The following is a 21905-nucleotide window of genomic DNA, read 5'->3' on the forward strand; positions in this document are numbered from 1 at the left end:
GAGCTGGCTCAGCCTGGCTTGGGAGCCAGGAGTGGGTCCAGGTTTCATCACTCCTGAATTGGGTTGGATTTGAGCTGCTTGACCTGAAGGTGAACTTATTCCTGAAATCTCTCCCAGGAGTCATTTATTTCTTCTCCTCTCCAAACAACCCAAAGCCTGAGCTGTAGCAAGAGCCACTGATGTAGAAAGTTCACGACTAAAAATAGCTTATGGCGTAGAGATAAATTGTTTCCTGATTAACACTTCATTTAAAAAATTTGGTGCTATTAAATTTCCTTAAAATGGTGAGTGTACAGTATGTGAAGTATCCAAAAATGTGTTAGTGCCAGGGCCATCGTTAAGTGTGCTGAAGGTTGTTATCTGCTAACTGCTTGTGACATTTCAGATGCTGCAGGAATGGCAGCTCCACCTTCTCACCACTGTGAGCTTCCTGTCTGTCATTAATTGTGATCATCTGTCAAATCCTCGGTGCTTTTTGCAGATCATGTAATAATCTTTTTCAACTGGGGGGTCACCGTGAGGATTCAGATGTTACAATCAGGCTGGTGATGAGTAAAAATATTTATCAAGGCAAGAGCTCAGAAGCATGGGCAGTTTTCCCAAAGCCTGTGGGTGCCTTTGCAAATAAATGCTGGAGTGAGCCCTCAATTCTGAATTCCCTGCTTGGAGGTGGCTGAGGGTGGCCTGGTGAGGTTGTTGGGAGTTGTCTGTCACTAACTCTGCAGTCGGGTGCAGAACACTTTCCACACTCCAGCTCCAGTTTTATGCACTTGCCACAGATCACAAATGCAAGTTTGGGACTTAGTTTTGTCATCCATCACCCCAGTCAATTTTCCATCTGGGTGACTCTGCTGTTGGCTCAGTGATACACAGTTGCAGCAATGGGAAGGAGAAGTTGGCAGTTTGCTCGTTTCTGAGGAAAAAAAGCCCAATTTCAAGTGCATCCGAGATTTCCCTTTCATCCCACTAGAGGGGGATCCCTCAAGGTCATTTTCTCTGCTTCCTCTGGACTGGGATTTGCCCTTTCCAGATTTAGAGAAATACAAACTTTCATTTAGTTAGTATGCTATATCCCTCGATAATGAGAGAAAAGGAGCAGGGCACAATAATGAAATAAATATTTGTTAAAATAACTGCATTAGTTAAATATTGAGAAAGATGAGTTTGCTGAGATTTTTCTCTTTAGGGAGAAAAAAAGGGAAAAATGAGCTGTGTGAGGATCCTTTCTGGAGTGGGCAAACCCCTGATGCTGCTGAGGTGGGTGAAGGGTGGGGATGTGTCACAGAGCTTCAGGCAGGTGACTGGAGCCTGCAGGCAGTGCCTGTTTCCCTCTGGATGATTTTCATGGCTCTGTGACCGTACAAAATCCCAAATCTGCCCTGTGCCCCCGATGCCATCCCGGTGTCCTGAGGGTCACAGGGAGCAGCACGAGCTGGTTGGGTGTTCAGACCTTGGCAAGAGATGAGTAAAAAAAGGTGATGTCTGTGCTTTTCCCCCAGTGATTTTAAGGTATTAAAGCCATCGGGAGGGTTGAAGCTGATTTACCAAACGGGGGAGGAAAAAAAAAATAAATTCACAAATGTGTTTGGAGTATTGAACTGCCGTTGACATCTAAAGTCCCAACCATGCTGTTTTCCTCCACACTCCAGCAATCAGGACATCCAGCAAACCCATAAAAAACCAAACTAATAGCATGAATATTCAGTGACCTAGAATACTAATTATTGTCATGAATATTAATGTGATCGGACTTGCTTTTTCCTCTTCTCTTTCTCTCTGGCTCGGGTTTGTTTTTTTTTCTTTTTTTTTTTTCCCCTCTATTTTTTTTTTTTAATTTTTTTTTTTTTTTTCCACTCAGCCGGCTCTAAAGATGGACCATAATGAGAGCATTTAAGAGAGAGAGCGCTCTCCGGCGTGACAGGGACCGGGGTAATAAGGAGAGCTTGATTAACGTGGTGCACTTGGGGGAGAGATGAGAAGATTCACGTGGGCCTGTTGTGGGGGAGGCAATGAGGCACCGGCGGCTGTGTTGCTGCTCCCTCAGATTAATGAGGCCTAAGAGTGCATTAGGAACAGTGACAAAGGTTTGATCTAATGGGCTCAGTCATTTTTCCTTTGAGTGACAGACGCACAGAAGTAATTGGCTGTGCAGAATGGCAGCTCATTGGCAGTACTTAAGGATACATTATCCCCGTTGTGTGGCCCGCAGAGGCTGTTTATCAAAACTGCTCACACTGCAGACATGCATTCACTTAGCTGCTGTTACAGTGGCAAGAGCTATTAAAAAGAGGGGGGAGGAAAAAAAAAAAAAAAAAAAAAAAAGGGAAAAAGTCATCTCGCGTTGGTATCTATTGTCTCTTTTGCGAAAATAAAGTTTCTTTGTTCTGTTTCCCGGAGAGGCGGTGAATGCCAGCAGTGGTCCCTCCCCAGCCCAGCCCAGCCCAGGAGGCTCTGGCAGGGCCTGGGGAGGGCTGGAGCCCGTGGGAAGCTCCCAAAGTCAGATCCAGCCCACAGGTAGGACCTGCCACCCCCTCTCCAGTCCCATTATTGATCATTTCCACAGACAGCCGAAGGGACTGGGGAGCATTTTACATCCTTCGCCTCAGGGCCTGCACATGCTCTGCTGTACCTGCCTCAGAATGGTTTGGATCTCTGCTGTTATTGTTCACAAAGTTAAATCCATGGTTCCTGTCAGGATTCACAGCCAAATAAGAGCAACAAAAAGCAGGTTTTGCCAGCAAAGCACTCACTTCTGGGTCTTAAAACTGCCGTCCCTGAACAAGCAGGTAGCCTCAACCAGGATGTCAAGCATATCTTATTTATTACTGTTATTTGTTAAAACTACAGAAAAATAATAATAATCTGCCTGCCAGGGAAGGAAAGCAGGCTTTGATCCCAGCAGAATAAAGAGTGGGGGATCTCGAGCAGAAGCCCGCGGTGAAGATCTTGGGTTTAACTTTCTTTTAGAAGAGATGTCTCCTCTGATGACTTAATTTTCCTCCACACTTGCTGTGTTGCTTTGGCATGCTCTGAGAATAATAGCTTTCCTCGTTATACTCCCAGCACCACGTCCTTCACTGCCAGGATATTTCTTGGCACTGCCTTGTTTGTTCATTAGTACTGACCCCACTCGGTCTGTGTGCTGCTGATCGAGCCCAGTCCGGCAGGGATGGGCATGGAAGGGCTTCCTCTAGGAATAGCTGCTTGTCCTTAGGAATTTTGTTGAGTAAATAAATGCTTCTGGAAGAAAGAAGTCTTAAAACTAAGTTAAACTCACGAGCAAGTTTGCTGCTGCAGTGCTGAAAGTGATTGTCAGCGTGTTGGGGGAGAGTTGGCAGTGCTGGAACCAGCATGGTTTGGAAAGATTTGTCACAGAGTCACAGTGGTTTGGGTTGGAAGGGACCTGAAGGATCATCTGTGTCCAACCCTGCCCCTCACTCCTCCTTATTTCATGTGTGAGGAGCCTCAGGTAATTTCGGGTGCCTAATGAAGCAGGGCAGGGACCTTGTGCTGCTTGCACACTTCCGTCGGGATGGAACAGAATCCATGGCAGTACTTGAGGGAATTCCACCCCCCTGAAGAACCTGGCTCTGAAATTTAGAGCTCTTCAGGTCCCACAGTCTCCTGAGAACACAGCCAGACACCTGGGCTGTATTCTGGGACACCTGGGCCTCCCTTCCCAGCATGGGGCTCTCCTCAGTGGGAGAGGCAAGGAGGTGTTTGCTCAGATTTCAGTGCAGCACACAATCTCCAGAGTGGGCACAGGATGCACCTGGAAGAGGTGGGTGCTGAGGCAGCAAACTAATGGAACCCAGGAGAGCATCCCCAAATATTCCTGGTAGGTGAGGGAGAGGCAGGAAGCACAGCTGGGATGGTCAGACACTTCCCAGGAAAGGTTTGCCCACTGGAAAGGTTTCTTTTTTACCTCTGGGAATTCATTCTGGGCGTGCTGCAGAGCTGAGGGTGGGAAGGGAATGCTTCCCATCTTTCTGCAGCCAGCAGTGGGGCTTCTCCCTTTCCACCCTGAAGAGACTCCAGGGAGCAGTGTGGGTTTGGAAGGGGCATCCACAGCCAATCTAACCTACTTGACAGTGCCTGGTGCTGAATTAGAGGGCATTTCAAGAATAGGCAGAATTCCTGCAACACAAATTGACCCGACATGATTTGAAACAATTAACCCTCTGATATCAAGAGTCAGGATTTCCTGACCCACAACTCTAATGTATTTTTCATTAGTTCTAACAGCTGGTGAGCGCAGCCCTCTGGCCTTAAGAGGTTTATTTCCTTCTCTTTCTCTTTTTTTTTTCTGGAAGAGAAACTCGTCATGAGCTCGAGGAGCTTGGCACAAATGAAACATGGTGAAAGCAGAGCAGTAGGGCTGCAGTTTATGTGATTCAGTCTTTCTGTGCAGCCCCCTGCGAGTCTCACACGCTGCTGCCTCATGGAAAAATACAGTTCTGCTTCACAACTCCTGCTCTGGCTGCTCATCCCATCAATCCAGGAGTGTATTGGTTGCACTTGTGAATGTAACTTCTGGTAGCTGATTTGTTTGGAGGAAATGTGTCTGCAGCAGGGAATGGAAATCATTTGTGCCCAGCATCGTTTGTGTCACTTGTATCTTACTTCTCAGGGTCTGCTTGTGAATTGTATTCCTTCTGCATTTGGGATTAGTGGGTGGTGTAGTTGGTGAAGGCTTCAACTGATGTGTGTGTTCCACTAATCTGTGATGATTCACAGGATTATTAACTTAAAAACCATCAAATGTGGGATTGCAGACATGCTGTCCCTCATACTGTTCCATTACAGGAGCAAACAAGACCAAAACCACGAGTGCTTTATTTTTTGTTGGACAAGTCACTCCACATACGTAACCCAGCATTTATATTAACCTTAATTGCATATTTTAATCCCATTTTTACAATAGACCTTTTGGCTTTTACCTGTTAGACTCACACTGTTCACATCTTGTCAAGCCCCCTGATTGGGTGGATCCTGGTTATTTTAATTTCATTTCTAAGTCTTGCATTTCTGCTCTTGTTCTCCTTGTGCCCCCGTGTGTGTTTCCCTCAGCTTCTCCACTCTCCTTGCCTTCATTCCTCGTGCTCTTTGCAGCATTTTACACTGAATAAATGGGCATTTAAATGGGATTTTGTGTGAGCACGCTCGCTTTTCTTAGGGGCTGCTCTGCTGAGCAGTGGCCAAACCTGGAAATTACCTTGAATCTTAATTTGGATGGGTTTTGTGGGGCTTAATTGTTTGAACGTTTTGTAAGCGCGGCCGTAACGGGGTGTTTTATAACATCAGAAAAGATAGTTTTAATAAAGCTGTCTAGAGCTAGAAAGAGGAACTCTTTCTTTGATGCTCCTTTGGTAGATGAAAACATTTTTGTTCAATAGGAGACCAGCATCTTTTTTTTTGCTCATTTGAGACAAGTTCTGGCAACATACTGATATTCATTCAAATATAAATGCCATATTCCCTTTGAAATGCAAATTGTTTAAAGAAAAATAGCATATGGTAGAGGTAAGTACCTTTTCAAATCAGCTCCCACACTTTAGGGATGTGAGTACAGCTAAAATTATTCTTTGGAAAGAATCTGGAGCCTTTGACACATTGAAGCTTGAACTAATCAAGGCTTCCCAGTAAGCATATACACATATCCATATCAAGGAAACAGTGCTGAGAATACATGGATTAGCATAGTAATTTAACTGCCCCCTGCTAATCAACTTAAGCAACCAGCTGATGCATGCAGGATGCATTTGAAGAGGCAACTCTTTCACAGCTCCAGCCTGGGCCAGGTAGCAGAGCCGGAGCCTGGGGTGGGTGTGGAGATGGGAGTCTGTCCTTGGCTGGGGGGACAAGGGCTGCAGGATGTAAAGGCTGACCCAACACACAGGCTTTGCTGGTCATGGATCAGGGAACCACAGAATGGTCTGGGCTGGAAGGAGCCTTAAACCTCATCTGGTCCAACGCCCTGCCCTGCGTAGGGACATCTGCAGCATTTCCACTGATGCTGCTGGCCTCCTCTTCTTCACTGTCTCTGCTTGGCTGCTGAAAGGCTGAGCTGGTCTTAATTCTGTCAAGGATTTATCCCTGAGGAAAATTAAAGGAGTTTTGCCAGGTCTGGTTTGGGGTTTGCCCATGGTAGACGGGAAGAGCTGTGGGACTCTGTTGGAGAAGCTCTGGCCAGAGCAGCAGTCCTTGTTTTGGGGTGGCAGCTTTAGTGCCTGGTGTGGAGAGGGACTGCAAAGTGGGAAAATCAGAGCTGGGTTGGGAAAAAATTATTTTTAAATGAGCTTCTAAGTAACAAATTTGTGCTAGAGCTGAGCATATCAAGGAGGGGAACAGGAAAGGAAAGGCGCACTATTTTCTGTAGCCTGGCACTTCTGATGTCTACTCAGGGATGCTGGCTTGGTGATCTGATATGCCATGAAAATACACACCTTGCAGCACCTGGGCAAAGTGGGATTCAATCCTGAATAAATATTATCATAAAAGTTGCAGGATAAAGGATACCAGGCTGTGGCAGTAGGAAAGAGGGAGCTGGGCTGGGTTCATCAGAGTTCACTCAAGTGTCACACAAATACACTTATTTTGTTCTAGCAACCTTTGAGAGAGGTGCAGTGGAAGAAAAATTCTGCTTTGTTTCCCAGAACAAGTCACTTCTGAACAGGTTCATGTCTCAGTGTGGGGCTGGAGCTGCCTCAGGTGGCATTGAGGGGAGAGGAGAGCTTTTGGTGCTGACATGATGGCGCAGAAACCTTGATGATCTCTTCTCAAGGTGTTGGTTTTGCATCATGGTCAGAAGGTGATGGGACCCTTGTGTTCAGAAGCTTGTGGGCTAGGTAGGAGATGCCAGCACAAAAATATCACTGCTTGTGTTGTGTCTGTGCTGGCCTAAATCTTGAGCTGGTAGAACCCACTCTCAAACTCTTGTCACTCACTCACATCAGCCATTCCCTTTAATTTGGTGGATCATCAAAACAATTTAATAATATTCATCATTTTTCTGGATTGTGAAATGCAGAGGAAAAGGGGATTTCACAGCGAGCATCACAGAAGCTGATTTGGAAGGAGAGATTTCTTTTAAGGCAGCCAAAATGCAGCTTTGGTCAGCTCATGTTTTCATTTCCTGTTGTGGTTTTAAAATACTGAATTGCAGTTTAGTCCTCTGTTCTGTAGTCTCATGCCTTGGGATGTCCCAACAAGGTTCCAAAACCCACCTTAGACTTTGCATAATGAAACAAATGAGTTTTCCTGTCTATATTTCATTTCAAAGCAGGGATTGCCAGGCAGAAGTTGTGGAGGGCTGAATAAGTACATTGAAGACACAGATACTGTGATGGATCTGTGCTAAGGACTAAAGAGGAGATTTTGTCTTGGGAAAGGGGAGGAGAGAAAGGGACAATTATGCCAACTCTAATAAACACAAAGTAGTTCACTAAGCTCTGCTGTCTTCCCAAAGGCTGCTCTGGGAAAAGACATAATGATAGAACTGGGAGTCAGGAGATCTGGGTTTTATTTTCAAGTCTGCCACAATCTTCCTTTGTGGCCCTGGGTCATTTAACCTCTGAAAAATGGGGGAAATGATAGCAGATAATTAACAACCTCACAGGAGCATTGAAAATTAATTCATTAATTTTTCTGAACTCATCAGTAGAAGGTGCAATGGAAATGCAAAGTGTGAGGGTGCGTTATAACACTGCGTCTGTTCCCTTCCCTTTGCATGTGTTTTTTAAGAGTGTTCTTCAATCCAGAGAGGACCTGTGGGGCACCTTTAGAGAGCCTGTCACAAGGAATGAAACTGTAAATTCTTTGTGGCTTTATGATGTGCAAGGCCTGTGGCTAGGGATGGAGTAAAATGTGCTCAGAACCCAAACCGTGGTGCAGGTTTTGGCCCATAGCAAGTTGTGAGTAAGACTACCAGAAACCTGAGTTTCTGGAAATGTTTTAATTGTTTCTGCTCTAAAATGTATTCAAGCAGATCCCACTTGTCCTGTTTTATGGTGAGAAACCCGTCCCTGTCACTCCCCCTTGAACACAGCTCCCAGCATTTTAATGTCCTAGGCCTCAGTGATTGTGAAAATACAGAAGTGTTTGCTGGGTAAAGGCTGTTCTTTGTGTGTCCCCTTTTGTGTCACATTCCAGGGACCATCCCCAGGAGTGATACTTGCAGTCAGTCCAGAGTTCTGCTTTGTGTCACAATGTTGTTTTAAGATTAAATGTCCAAGAATTTATTTTTTTCCCTCTTGGTCTCTCACTGCTGGCTGTCCTTTGCTCCCCATCAGTGTGTTCTTGGGGGCCATGCCTGTGTCAGGTATTATTTAGAGCTGGATTGTTTTAAACTCTTGGAGTTGGCTCAGTTGTATAAACAGTGGCTTTTAGGAATAAACTGATGCAGCATTCACATTCTCTGAAAAAATCCCTTTGCCCAGGATTTTTCTCCTGGGAAGCTGTGGAGCCTCAGAGAAAAGGAAAACAATTCTTATCTCATTTGCTTCTCCTGTGCTGTGCTCATGTGGAATGTGTTTGGGGATTGTTCACCCACAGGTGATTGTTCCATTGGGTTCTGCTGGGAGTTGTTTTCACTCTTTGGCCAGTCAGGGCCAAGCTGTGTCAGACTCTGGAAAGAGTCACAAGCTTTCATTATTATCTTTTAGCATTCAGTATCCTTTCTGTATTCTTTAGTACAGTATAGCATTCTTTAATATGATATAGTATGATAAAGTAATAAATGAGCCTTCTGAGAATATGGAGTCAGATTCATCATTCCTGCTTTCATTGGGGCATTCCCAGCAAATACAATAAAATTGATTTCTGTGCCCAGTCTAACAAGCAGAGAAGCTCCAGAGAGTGTGCCTGGTAGCAGAGTGGTGGAAGGCCATGTTTCCCAGAAGGTGAATGAACAGAATGAGGTGATACCATGAAAAACTTGGCTTTTTTGGTCTTCTTAGCTGGGTTGGAGCTGGTCCCAGGACCGTCAGCTCCGGCGCTTCAGGGAGGGTCATTGTGTGGGTGAAGTTACCCCTTCTTTCTGCTCATTAAGCACCCCCCATCCATCCTGACACAAAAATCCCTCCTGTGCTCTCTATTGACACGATTTGTTTTCCCTTTGTGCCTAGGGAACGTGACTACTAGCACATCTGTGTCTCAGATGGCCAGTGGGATCAGTCTGGTGTCCTTCAACAGCCGCCCGGACGGTTTGCACCAGCGCTCCTACTCGGTCTCCAGTGCAGATCAGTGGAGTGAGGCCACAGTCATTGCCAACTCTGGCATTAGCAGTGGTAAGAAACCTGCAGCTCTGGGGGTTCACGTGCCTTGGGGTGAAGGGGGACTCTGGTGCTCTTGGTTGTTTCCAAAAGGGAAAAGAAAGGGAAACAAAATGGCGCCCCCCGTGTTGTGTTGTTGGGTGCTGAACTGGCAGAGTCTGAGGGGAAAATTGGAATTAGAAAAAGGGAATGGATTAACTTTGAATTTTTAATGTGACTGAGCAAGGGGGAATGGTTTTAAAGTGAAAGAGAGGAGGTTTAGCTTGGATATTAGGGAGCAATCCTTCCCTGAGAGGATGGTGGCATTAGCAGGGGTAAGGAACCTGGAGCTTTGTGGGGTTCACGTGCCTTGGGGTGAAGGGGGACTCTGGTGCTCTTGGTTTTTTCCAAAAGGGAAAAAAAAGGAAACAAAATGGTGCCCACACCATTATGGTGTTGGGTGCTGAACTTGCAGAGAGAAAAATTGGAATTAGAAAAAAGGGAATGGATTAACTTTAAACATTGACTTCTTTATGTGGGCAAGGGGAATGGCTTTAAACAGAAAGACAGGAGGTTTAGCTTGGATATTAGGGAGCAATCCTTCCCTGAGAGGATGGTGGCATTAGCAGTGGTAAGGAACCTGCAGCTCTGGGGGTTCACGTGCCTTGGGGTGAAGGGGGACTCTGGTGCTCTTGGTTGTTTCCAAAAGGGAAAAGAAAGGGAAACAAAATGGCGCCCCCCGTGTTGTGTTGTTGGGTGCTGAACTGGCAGAGTCTGAGGGGAAAATTGGAATTGGAAAAAGGGAATGGATTAACTTTGAATTTTTAATGTGACTGAGCAAGGGGGAATGGATTTAAACGGAAAGAGAGGAGGTTTAGCTTGGATATTAGGGAGCAATCCTTCCCTGAGAGGATGGTGGCGTTAGCAGTGGTAAGGAACCTGCAGCTTTGTGTGGTTCACGTGCCTTGGGGTGAAGGGGGACTCTGGTGCTCTTGGTTTTTTTTTAAAAGGGAAAAAAAAGGAAACAAAATGGTGCCCACACCATTGTGGTGTTGGGTGCTGAACTTGCAGAGGGAACAATTGGAATTAGAAAGAAGGGGAATGGATTAACTTTGACTTTTTTTTGTGTGACAGGGCAAGGGTGAATGGCTTTAAAGTGAAAGAGAGGAGGTTTAGCTTGGATATTAGGGAGCAGTCCTTCCCTGAGAGGATGGTGGCACTAGCAGTGGTAAGGAACCTGCAGCTTTGTGGCGGTGCTTTGGTGCTCTTGTTTGTTTTCAAAAGGGAAAAAAAAAAGGGAAGTGAAATGGTGCCCACCCCGTTGTGGTGTTGGGTGCTAAGGGAAAAATTGGAAACTTGCAGAGGGAAAAACTGGAATTAGAAAAAAGGAAAAGGATTAACTTTAAACACTGACTTTTTAATGTGACAGGGCAAGGGGGAATGGCTTTAAACTGAGAGGAGGTTTAGCTTGGATATTAGGGAGCAATCCTTCCCTGACAGGATGGTGAGGCCCTGCAGAGGTTGCCCAGAGAAGCTGTGGCTGCCCTGGGAGTGTCCAAGGCCAGGCTGGATGGGACTTGGAGCAGCCTGAGAGAATTCTGCTGTACTTTTTTCAACATTAAGGTGCAATAATGTAGTTGCAATAATGCTTAATTTTAATTTCAGGTACATAATCATAGGATCCCAGAATGGTCTGGGTTGGAAGGGACCTTCAAGCCCATCTTCTCCTGCCATGGGCAGGGACACCTTCCACCATCCCAGGCTACTCCAAGCCCCATCCAGCCTGGCCCTGGACACTGCCAGGGATGGAGCAGCCCCATAATTAATGTGTGTTGTTTGCTTGAAACTCAGATTCCTTGCCCTGTGTGATGGATATTAGCAGTAAATGACCCTCCAGATCCTCTCCTCAGTGTGTCCTTTCTCTGCTGTGCTCCTGCTCCACACTCTTAGTGTTTCCTCTGTGGAGCATTGAACAGCATGAAAAGGAGCAGACACTATTCCTGGTGGTGTTTTGGCATTATTAGGTTGTAGCAATAATTGTTTTTAAAGGGTAGATGTGATGTTTGCTACCAGACCAGGGTGAACAGGTCAGGAGAAAGGGGAGGAATACAGTTTCTGATGGCTGCCCCTAAAATGGGAGCAGTTAGGGGAATATGGGAACTATTTCACATGTCCCACATATATCTCTGTGTCTGTGAAAGGTCTGAACCTGAGTATAGCCCTGAGAGCATCTCTGGGCAGGTTTTTAGTGCCACCTTAGGAGAGCAGAGGGTTTAAAGCCATGACCACCGTGTTTCAGAGTGACATTAACTATCAAATTCACACTTAGCACAGCACAGACCTTTTCCTGGAGCTGCAAACATGGGGGCAGCACCTTCAGGAGAACTTGCATTAAAATGCTCCAGATGTTGCCTCAGAGTTTCCTGAGTGAACCTTGCAGGAAGGCAGGGGTGCTGTGAAGCAGCGCAGGGAAACAAATGCTCCAGCCCTGTTCTGCTCTGTGTCCCCCCAGCTCACCCACTCCTGGTGAAGCTTTTAGGGGAGGCAGCATTGTCCTGCGTGGATGCTGAGCTGGTTTCCATCTTTAAATCATACATTTTCTGCCTCCTTTTCCTGAACTGCTAGCTCATTTTAATCCACCCCTTCTGGAAGGTTAGACCAAAGTTTGGGCTTTTTGTGCCTTTTATCCTGTGGCTTTTCTAAGGCAAGATGAGGAATGTTGGGTGCTGGCTGTAGGGGGAAAGCAGGGGCTGTAGGCTGCAGTGCTGTGCACCCTGACACACCTGCAGGCAGGTGAGCAGGTGCCACCTCCGTGCCACATGTCCCAAGTGAGGCTGCAGGGGAGAAAAACCTCCAAAATTCAGTGAACTCCTACCCTGGAGTGGAAATAGAATCCTAAAAATGAGAAATACCCCCTGAATTCCTGCCTTTCCCATCCCCTTGACTTCAGAATGCTGGGGTTGCTGGACTTGCCTTTTGCTCCTGCTGCTGATCCTGAGCTGGTTTGCAGTTCCTGGTGAAGGGAACCTGTTCTCCCACCCCAGCCCTGCACTCTCCCATATGTGCAGTACCTGTTTCTGACTTGACATTCATGTGGGATTACTTCTGGCTCAGAAGAGATGACAGCCAGAATTACCTATGAAATACTTATTTTGAAATTGCAGGTGACTGCTGGGTGCTTGTGAAGAAGCCTACCTCAAATAATTTCTCGCAGAGGTTCTAATATTTAAAGTATTTTTTGAGGGGTTGTTTTTTTATAAATATGGAGGGAAAACTGGATTAAAAACGAGTTTTAGGCAGCAGACTCAGAAGCATTGCACTAAAACTCCTACAAAACCTCAAGAATAATTGATTGCTCTGAGTGTATCATCTTTGGGTAAGCTCAGAGATGTGGCCTTTATGTTGGCAAGTTGACGCATGAAAAACCCTTTTTAATTTCTGGGGTTTTTTTCTCCATTAAAAGATTTTTGAATTTTAGTCATAAAAAGCTAATACTGTGAAAGCAGCAGGTATGGCAAGAAGCTAAGCATCTTTTGGAATTCAAATGCCAATGTACTGGAGAATATGCCTGCTTATTGTCACGTGGTTTTATTGTAGACAAAATAACATATTGGGATTCAATTTTTCTCTGCACCTTTTTTTCACATTAAATTAATACTTTGTGTGGCTCCAGAGAACTTTTCAAAGTCTTCCAAACCAGACCTTTGGTTTCCTGGGGCTTCTGTCTTTCAAGCAGCTGTGAACATCTCCTAATTAGATAAATTACTTTGTAGTGGGCAGAGCCACAAAACAGGAGGTGCTGGTTAAATTAAAGGGGAAAAATAGAAAAATCCATTCTCTGAAATGGAATGCCCCACTGCTTTATGACTATTACTGTTGTAAGGTTTTACATTTAAGTACCTGAGGTTTAAAATTAAATGTCTAATATAATTTGGTGCTGGTAACATGAAGCCTGTGCCTGCCCTGGGAGAAAATCTCGACAGCTTAGTTTGGTGTTTCAAATTGCTGCGTGCTGGATAGTGAGCAGCTCGTGCTGCTGGCTCACTATTTAGCTCACTCCCACCTGCTGTTCAGCATCATTTCCAATGCAGGAACATATTTGCCTTAAAAACTCCCCAAATTTCAAAAGGCTGTTCCAGCAGCACATGAAAAATTAATTCTTTTTGCCTTTTTTTCCTCTTTTTTATTTTTTTTTCCTTCCCCCTTCTCCTCCGTGCTCTTGTAAGTGCTTGACAGAAGTAATTTTAGCAGCAAGAGAGAATAAAAACTGGGGGCAGTAAATCCCTGTCCAGGAACCTCTTGTGTGGATTCTTTATGGAGCCAGAATTGATCTGTGTGTCAGATCCTGATGTAGTTTCAACTGTTTATCACCCTAATGGTGGTAGAGAGACCATGAACATCAACTTATAATCCCCCATGAAAGAAATTGGTGTTTGCAGTCAATGAAGGAGCAGCTCAGCTTTATTGATAGATTTGGAACAATTACTGCTGCTCCAGCTATTGGCCCAGAGGTTTTCCTGGATCCCACTGGAAGCCTGCGATGTTTTTTCCTCTGATAAATCTCCTCCTTGATGTTTTGTTGGGTTTTTTTTTTTCTTTTATCACCCAGAATTATCTGCAGTTGCTCATTGCTGGGGCACAGGAGGGTTTCTGGTCTCAGGGGAGATATTTTTTACCCATTTGGGTGTTAAAGTTCTGCTCTGGATTGTTCATCCCACAATTCCTCCTCTGTAAATCCAGCTGTTACTTGCATAAAATCACAACTTGGAAAATTGTGATTTTTACTTGGAAAAAACCCTCAAATATCATCAAGTCCAACCCTTAACCCAGCACTGCCAAGCCCACCACTAATCCCTGTCCCTAAGTGCCAAATCCAAACATTCTTTGAACCCTTTCCCTGGGCACCCTGTGCCAGTGAGGAAATCTTCCTGCCAGGAGGGAACTGCCCAGGGAACAGGGACAGGGGGAGAGGGAGCAGCTTCAGGCTGAACCAAGGGAGGCTCAGGTTGGACATCAGCAGGAATTTCCCCATGGAAAGGGAGCTCAGGGATTGGAACTGCCCAGGGAGATTTGGATCCTCATCCCTGGAGGTGTCCAAGGATCTCCTGGATGTGGCACTCAGAGCTCTGGGCTGGGGACAGTGACAGGTTGGACTCTGTGGTCTCGGAAGGCTTTTCTGATTCCATGATTTTAGTGGTGCTGATGTCCCTAAAGAGCTGGGTCTGTCTGCTCTCCACAGTTTGTGCATCTCTGAGGAACCAGACAGACAGACAGACAGACAGACCCCCCATTTGCCAGCAGAAGTTTTTGTGGTGCCTTGCAGAAGTGAGATTTGTGAGCCATCACTCTGAGAAGACCAAGGGATGTCGTTTCCCACCTGGGGATGAAGCAGCAGCTTGGTTCATTCTCTTTTTCAGTATCCTGCTTTATCATTTGGCTTCCGTGCCCTGAGACCACCAGAGGCAAGGATTCAGCATCCAGCTCTCCTGACAGAGCCCTGCAAACAGCTCTCTGCATGGGACAGGGATTTCTGCTCCCTGCACTTGTAAATTGTCATTTGAATTCCAGCATGATGTAAAATTCTGCAGTAAATCAAATATCTGTTTAAATATCATCCACTTAGGCTTTATCACTGTACAATTGCTTGTACGGGCCATTTGAGCTGGGCTGTAATTTATGGCAGTTGTAATACCTGGTGTCTTCTGAGTTCCTCACAGTTTGGTCTTAGGGTTTATTAATGTAAAATTGAGTTCTCACTGTGCCATGGGGTGTGAGAGGTCGCTGGAGTGTTGATATTAATGCAGACCTTGCAACTTGCCTTCCTTGTCTGATCCTAAGTGCTGGGAATGATTAAATGATGGAGCCTTCTGCTCTGCCTTGGGAGAGGAAATGGTTCAACCTGACATCAGAAAATACCATTTAGAGCTCTTGGAATTCCATAGGCAAGCCCTTGACCAGGATCAATTATACAATTTCAAATAGATTTGTAGAATTTTGGAATTGGTTTTGGTCGGTGTATGCAGATGATTTGGGTCAGAAGAGCTTTTTCCTCCTTTTAAAATATGGAAATTGTGACTGAAAAGCAAATACAGATTTATTTTCTCCTTTTTTTTTCTAGCTGCTTTAGAGCTACTCTGGGATTTTCTGTAGTTCTTACTACTTAATATAATAAAATTCACCATGCATAATATGTACACATAGTTTACATTATTTTACACAAGACAGGAAAGGGAACATTCTTCTCTTTTTCATACCTTTTTGTGATCCACAAATTGCTTTTGGCAAAATATTTCCAGAGGGAAACTATTGCAGTTGAGCAGGGCAAACTCTGCTAGTAGCACCTTATTATTTCCTTTGTTTTCTCAGGATACCTTGAGGAAACTTGGCTTATAAAGCACTATTTTCTAACAATCTCTGCAAAGCCATCCCCTTTCAGCATGAGGTTGTGTGCTGAGAAACTTCCAGTATTTAAATTTACCTGGCATTCTTGACAAGCTCTCGCCTGAAATAGCCCAGTCAGCCAGAAATATGAAAAAACTCTGTGTAGCAGAGGAAACTGGTAATTTTTTGGATTTGCTGATCCTGCAGGACTTGAGGTTTCAAACTGGTTTTAATTCAGGCCGGGGACGATGGGGTTTTGCAACCTGTGGTTCCCCAAAGTAAGGCAATGCCTGGAGGGCAGTGCTGATAGATAAATGCTCTGGAAAGGAGTTTGGAGCATTAACCCAGCTGGTGCTGCCTGCCTGGGGTTTTTGGGAATGTGTTATCCTCTGGAAGCAGCAGCACCCAGTGCTCACCCCTCCTGTTCTGCAGCCATGGGGAATCTCAGCTCAGTGGGAGCCTTGGGGCCACCATCCCTGGAAGTGCTGAAAACTCTGTGGCACTTAGGAACCTGTGCTGGGTCAGGGGCTGGACCCAAGGGTCTCAGAGGGCTTTTCCACCCTAACCATGCTGTGGGGCTGTGCCTCTCTCAGAGGGCTTTTCCACCATAATCATGCTGTGGGGCTGTGCCTCTCTCAGAGGGCTTTTCCACCCTGAATCATGCTGTGGGGCTGTGCCTCTCTCAGAGGGCTTTTCCACCATAATCATGCTGTGGGGCTGTGCCTCTCTCAGAGGGCTTTTCCACCCTAAACATGCTGTGGGGCTGTGCCTCTCTCAGAGGGCTCTTCCACCCTAAACATGCTGTGGGGCTGTGCCTCTCCCAGAGGGCTTTTCCAGCCTACATCATGCTGTGGGGCTGTGCCTCTCCCAGAGGGCTTTTCCACCATAATCATGCTCTGGGGCTGTGCCTCTCTCAGAAGGCTCTTCCACCCTGAACCATGCTGTGGGGCTGTGCCTCTCTCAGAGGGCTTTTCCAGCCTACATCATGCTGTGGGGCTGTGCCTCTCTCAGAGGGCTTTTCCACCCTGAACCATGCTGTGGGGCTGTGCCTCTCCCAGAGGGCTTTTCCACCATAATCATGCTCTGGGGCTGTGCCTCTCTCAGAGGGCTTTTCCAGCCTACATCATGCTGTGGGGCTGTGCCTCTCTCCTGCCCACCCAGGCCATGGTGGCAGCTCGGTGACACCAAACTGGAGGTGAGCTGGTGCCATCTGGGCCTGGTGTCCAGCATGGAGGTGACATCAAAGAATGAAAGGTGTGAAAGCAGCTCTTCACTTTGTGTCTCTAGTGGCACCAAGAGCCCTCTGAGGTTTGAACTCTGCCATGATGTTGGTTTAGGGAGAACTTTGGGCATTTCTGCACAGCTTGGCTGAGTTTCAGCTGCTCCTCTGTTTATCCGGTGCTGCTGCTTAAATCCTTTTTGCAATTCTCCATCTGCTTTTCTTGTTGAAGATCTTTCTGCTCTACCCCGGATTAAAACACAAGGAATTGTTGCATTCAGCAATTACATCCTGCTCTTGATTCCAAGACACATGAGTTTGCATCCTCAGGTAATTTGGCATTGGCAACCTGATGCTGATCTTAATGTTGCTCACAGCCTGGAGTGCCAAATGTCTGTCAGTAAATTGTTCATGGGACTAAATTAACTTCTTGACTGAACTATAAAGCTCTGGGTTTTCCCAGCATTTACTCATGGATGTTTAAATACAGACTTTGGATTTACACTGAGGTAAAAATGCAAAGTAGCATGTTCTTTATAACAGGGGGAAAAGGTGATTTGTTCCTGCTTACTGATGTTGATTAATCTGGTTTGATTATCTGGCAATGTTCAGTAGATCAGTGCTTTTTCTGCCTGTTTTCACACCTTCTCTGTTATCCCCACTCAGGAGAAAAAAAGAGGGGAAAGCCCTCAAGCCAGAGCACTTTACTTTTATTCCTGGGGGTTAGGCTTTAACCTGACAGAATAGTGAGGAGAGTGAATGTTGTCTTCATCAGCTCTTCAAGCTCCTGTCCAAGAAACACTTCCCAAAGTCAGGGCTTCTCCAGGAAGGCAGCTGGATACCCACCATGGATCTGTGTAGCTCAGACATTTGACAGACACAGCCATTAAAGTCTGCAAAATGCATTCTCTTCTCTGGTTTTGTATTAGAACCAATGTTTTGAATCATTGCATAAAAACATTTTAATTTAAGGTATAATATTGGAGATGATCACAGCTCTGGACAAGGGAATTCTTCATCAGGGAGGCTGTCCTGTAATCTCATTTGTATTTAGAAGAGTGTAAGTTTTAAAGGTTTTTATTTTGCATGTTTGCAGTTTAAGGCTGCTTTAATCTGAAATGTTTGCAGTAATTGCAGGGAATTAAATACATGAGCTGGATTCACACAATATCCTGCAGGAGGTTGTGGACTTGGAAAATAAAATCACGTTTGCAGAGAACATTATAAATCGAGAGACACACTCTGAAGTAAACAGAGAGGAAAGACATAATACTGCAAGAGCAGAATGTGACATTTTATAAACTCTTTGATTCAAGTAGTGTGCCTTAACAAATTTCATAAGCCCACTGAATTCTGTATTTAAGGACTTTATAAGGAAGACTTTAGGAGGGAAATAAATAAGCTTCCCAAATCAGCAAGCTTTTATTTTCCCTTAATCTTTTTATCTTAGTGTAAATAAGCTCAGTTTATTTAATAATGTAAATTCTAAACTTATTTTAAGTGCTGTAAAGGTTTAAACACGAAGCTGAGAAAGCAAAATGTTCACGTCCCATGGGAGCAATTCCTGATTTCAGGATTTCTTCTTTGCACATCCACATTTCACAAGTTCCAGCAGATGCTTCTAGGAGTCCCACCCTTGTTTAATGTTTAATGTTACATTCTTGTTCAGTGTGCAGCCAGGAGTGCAGTGCTTTGTTTTGTGGGGTCTGGAGGAAGAGTGTGCAAGAAGCACACTCAGTGCTTTCATCCCTTGTTGGGCCTTAATGAAGTTTCTGTTCCAATTAAGAGCAGAGCAGTTGCCTCCTCAAGCGTGGCTGCTGCCAGGCTGGGTTTCTGCCCAGCCCGCATCGGAGCAGTGGGTTTTGAGGGATGTTGTGCATTCCTTACCCATGGAACCCAACACTTCAAAGCTTGGGTTTTTTAGGGATGTTGTGCATTCCTTACCCATGGAACCCAACACTTCAAAGCTTGGGTTTTTTAGGGATGTTGTGTATTCCTTACCCATGGAACCCAACACTTCAAAGCCACCTCAGAGCGCTTGCGGCTCGGGGAGTGAAAGAAGCCTCTGTGCAGGGCCCTGGCCACAACCTGGGGATTGTTGGGGGCCAGCTGGAGCTCAGAGCTTCCCTTCCTGCAGGTGGGAGAGCTTCCCCTCCCTTTCAAGTGCCCTGGCCCTTCATTTGTCACAGTTGATCTCATCCCTTCATGCAGCTGGGCTGTGAGCAGTATCCAGTGCACCGGGGGCTTCTCTGAGGAAGGGCCCCCACTTGTTTGTCCCAGAGGTAGAAAACGGCCTTGATTAAAATTGGAAATTAAAAAAAAAAAAGTTTGTGGGTGGTAGTTAGGCCACCTGACACCTCTGAAAGACAGAGCTTTGTGTTTTAAGAGCTTTGCTTTTCAGCACTGGGTGTCTGCGATAGGAAAATGTTTGATTTTGCCTTTGATTAAGAGCAGGTTTGGTGTTGCTGCCATTATGTCTCTTCCTTTCTGACAGTGCTGCTCATGGCATACATTACCAGGAAAGCCTTAGCTTTTTCCTGCCTAGCATGATGCAATTAACAGCCAATTTGCTATACAGCAATTATTCAGCTTTAATTGGAAAATGTTAATAGTGAAAGTCCCTTGATTTTTTTTTTTCTCTTCCAAAACACTGATATTAGGGCTTGTCACTGAAGTCTCGTGGACTGACAGTGGAGAGTTTCCTAACCTCTTCTCAATTACCACAGAGTGGGTTTGAAGCTTGAAGTTATCCACAGGTTATACAGACGGAAGGTTAAAGTACAGGAGTAGAGACGAGACATCTTTCTGGCTCTGAGCATCCTTTGAAGAGAGTCAGTTCTTCCTCTCTGTCTTACTTTGCCTATCTTGAAACACAAGGTAAATATTTTAGTAGGAAGTGATTCAGTAAGCCATGGATTCATTATTTTCCAAGTGCCTGCTGACCTGCAGGCTCTATTTCAAAGCAAAATGTTGTTAAATGAGGATTTTTTTTTTATGCAACGAGAAGACAGCACTGATGGTTAGATCAGGGTGGAGCTCTGCCCCCCTCTGTGTAATTAAGGTGAATTTAAATGCATCTCATTTTGATCTAAAATAGAATTTGTATGTATCTGACCATGATGGAACTTGTTCACCCAAAATATGTTATTTTAGTGTGCTCCAAGAGTCTTTTTGTTCCCCATCACCATTCCTGGGGATGGTCCTGGTGGATTTGCCACATCCAGGGTGCTGCAGCTGGCAGCTGTTCCTGAGGTGCCTGATCATCTACCTGGCTTCAGAAAGGGGAGAGAGAAACCAGTTGCAGCATGAATAATAGAATCACAGAAATGTGAATAATTGAATCACAAAACAAAATGGTTTGGGTTGTTAGGGCCCTAAAGACCCTCCTGAACAACTTCCCACTAGGACCAGGCTGCTCCAAGCCCCATCCAGACTGGCCCAGACAGACCAAGACATGACCTGGAATTGAACCAGGAGCTTCTGCCCTCATGAGGTGTGTCTTCAAAAGGACCACCCATCTCCTTTCTCCCTCGTGGGGAGGGAGCAAATTCCCTGAAATGAGCAAGGTACCTGCAGTGAATCCCCAGAATTTGTGCCCTCTGTGCTGTTCTCCCTCTCTTTTCCACATCCCAGCTGATGGCCGGGGGAAGCAGTGACACCCACAGCCTTGGCAGCAATTCAGGGTGACACCACACAGGGCTCACAGGGCTGCTGCTGCCCAGTGAAAACCTCCTGCCACAAGAATTAGGGATGCTCCCTGTACATCTCAGCTGCAGGTCTGTTCAGCAGGAGCCACCAAGTTACTTTGCCTAGGGTGCGGTGGCATCCTGCAGCATCCCAGGCTGGCTTCTCTCTCCTGCTTTGTTGTCCTTATGTGTTCAAACAACTTGTCAGGCTTGATCTTTCCACAGGGCATCCAGAGCAGGGATGTGTCTGTGTAATGGGGGATGAGATAAATTAACAATCCCTGCTCGCTCAGGAGCTGTTTGTATCATCCTGCCCCTGACCCAAACCTGCTGCAGGCAAGATGTGTGGAGGAAGATTAGGATCTCATCCCCAGTTCACGTTCTCAGGTTGCAGGTCCTCTAAAACACAGTCTTTGCTTTGCTTGTCACCATCCTGGCAGCACAGGAGAGAATTGTGTCGGAACAGCTGTGTGCTCTCCTTGTGGGAGCTGGTGAATTCCTCCTGGAAACGAGGAGCTGCCTTTGAAATGGAGCTTCTTTTCTTCCTAGCCATCCTTCAAGTTCCAGGGAGCAGGATGCTGTTTTGCCAGCACTCTAATGTGTTGCTCCTTAGGAGGGAAAATGTACTTTTGTGGGGTTTTTTTAAGCTCTATTGTTGCATTTTCTGCTCTCGTGCTTCCTTTATGATGGCCCAACATTGTGCATTGCTAGGGAATGAGCTGGAGGTGATGTGTCTTCCCTTTAGATAAGGGAGATGGTAATGAGGGTCTTTCCAAAATTACTGAAGCTTTCCAATATCTGTGCCTGAGCATCCTGAGGCTGATTGTCTCTCCCAAGGCTGTGGATTATGTCCCTCCCTTGTCACAGAGCAGAAGGGTTGCTCATGCCTTGGGGTCTGGAGGTGCAAGAGCCAGAGCCTCCAAAAGCAGGCAGAGCCCTCTCCTGCTGCCTAGAAGGAACTTTTGTTTTCCTTGTTCAATTGAAGTTGCTCTTAGAGGAAAGGAGTGGTTCAGTGGGGCTGCCTGAGGATGACAGGACAGCTTTGAGATTTGCAGGCTCTGGGCACAAGGCTGCAAAAATGGGAGATGCCATGGAAAGGGAAGGCTCCCAAGGCTCCTTGATGTCCATCCAGAGCCTCCTTGAATTTCCTTCAGTGCAGCAGGTTAATTTAAGCCCTCCATAGCTTGAGTGCCTGAGCTGGGCTCAGCTCAGCAATGACCAGATGCACCTAATTCCTCCAAAGGTGTGAGCTCTCTGTACCTGACAAATATTTGCCTTTTCTTTTTCATCCTGGAGGCTGCAGTCTCATGCCCACCCCTTCTCCCCCACTCCCAAGTGTTTATTACATCCAGGGACTTGTGCCAAGCT

The 21905-nt window shown here is 45.7% G+C and overlaps 1 protein-coding gene across 10 annotated transcripts in view; it reads left to right on the forward strand.

Annotated features, from left to right (window-relative positions):
• AGAP1 (ArfGAP with GTPase domain, ankyrin repeat and PH domain 1) overlaps positions 1 to 21905 on the forward strand; it is a 329181-nt gene that overhangs the window by 211815 nt on the left and 95461 nt on the right. For 8 of the 10 annotated variants that reach the window (XM_063162741.1, XM_063162742.1, XM_063162743.1 and 5 more), the window contains one exon: positions 9126 to 9287. The exons of the other annotated variants lie outside the window; for them this stretch is intronic. In XM_063162741.1, the coding sequence (XP_063018811.1) occupies positions 9126 to 9287 (162 nt within the window). The remainder of the gene's footprint in view (positions 1 to 9125; positions 9288 to 21905) is intronic. 10 annotated transcript variants of the gene reach the window in all.

The sequence above is a fragment of the Melospiza melodia genome, chromosome 8 (assembly GCF_035770615.1).
Source record: "Melospiza melodia melodia isolate bMelMel2 chromosome 8, bMelMel2.pri, whole genome shotgun sequence".
NCBI lineage: Eukaryota > Metazoa > Chordata > Aves > Passeriformes > Passerellidae > Melospiza > Melospiza melodia.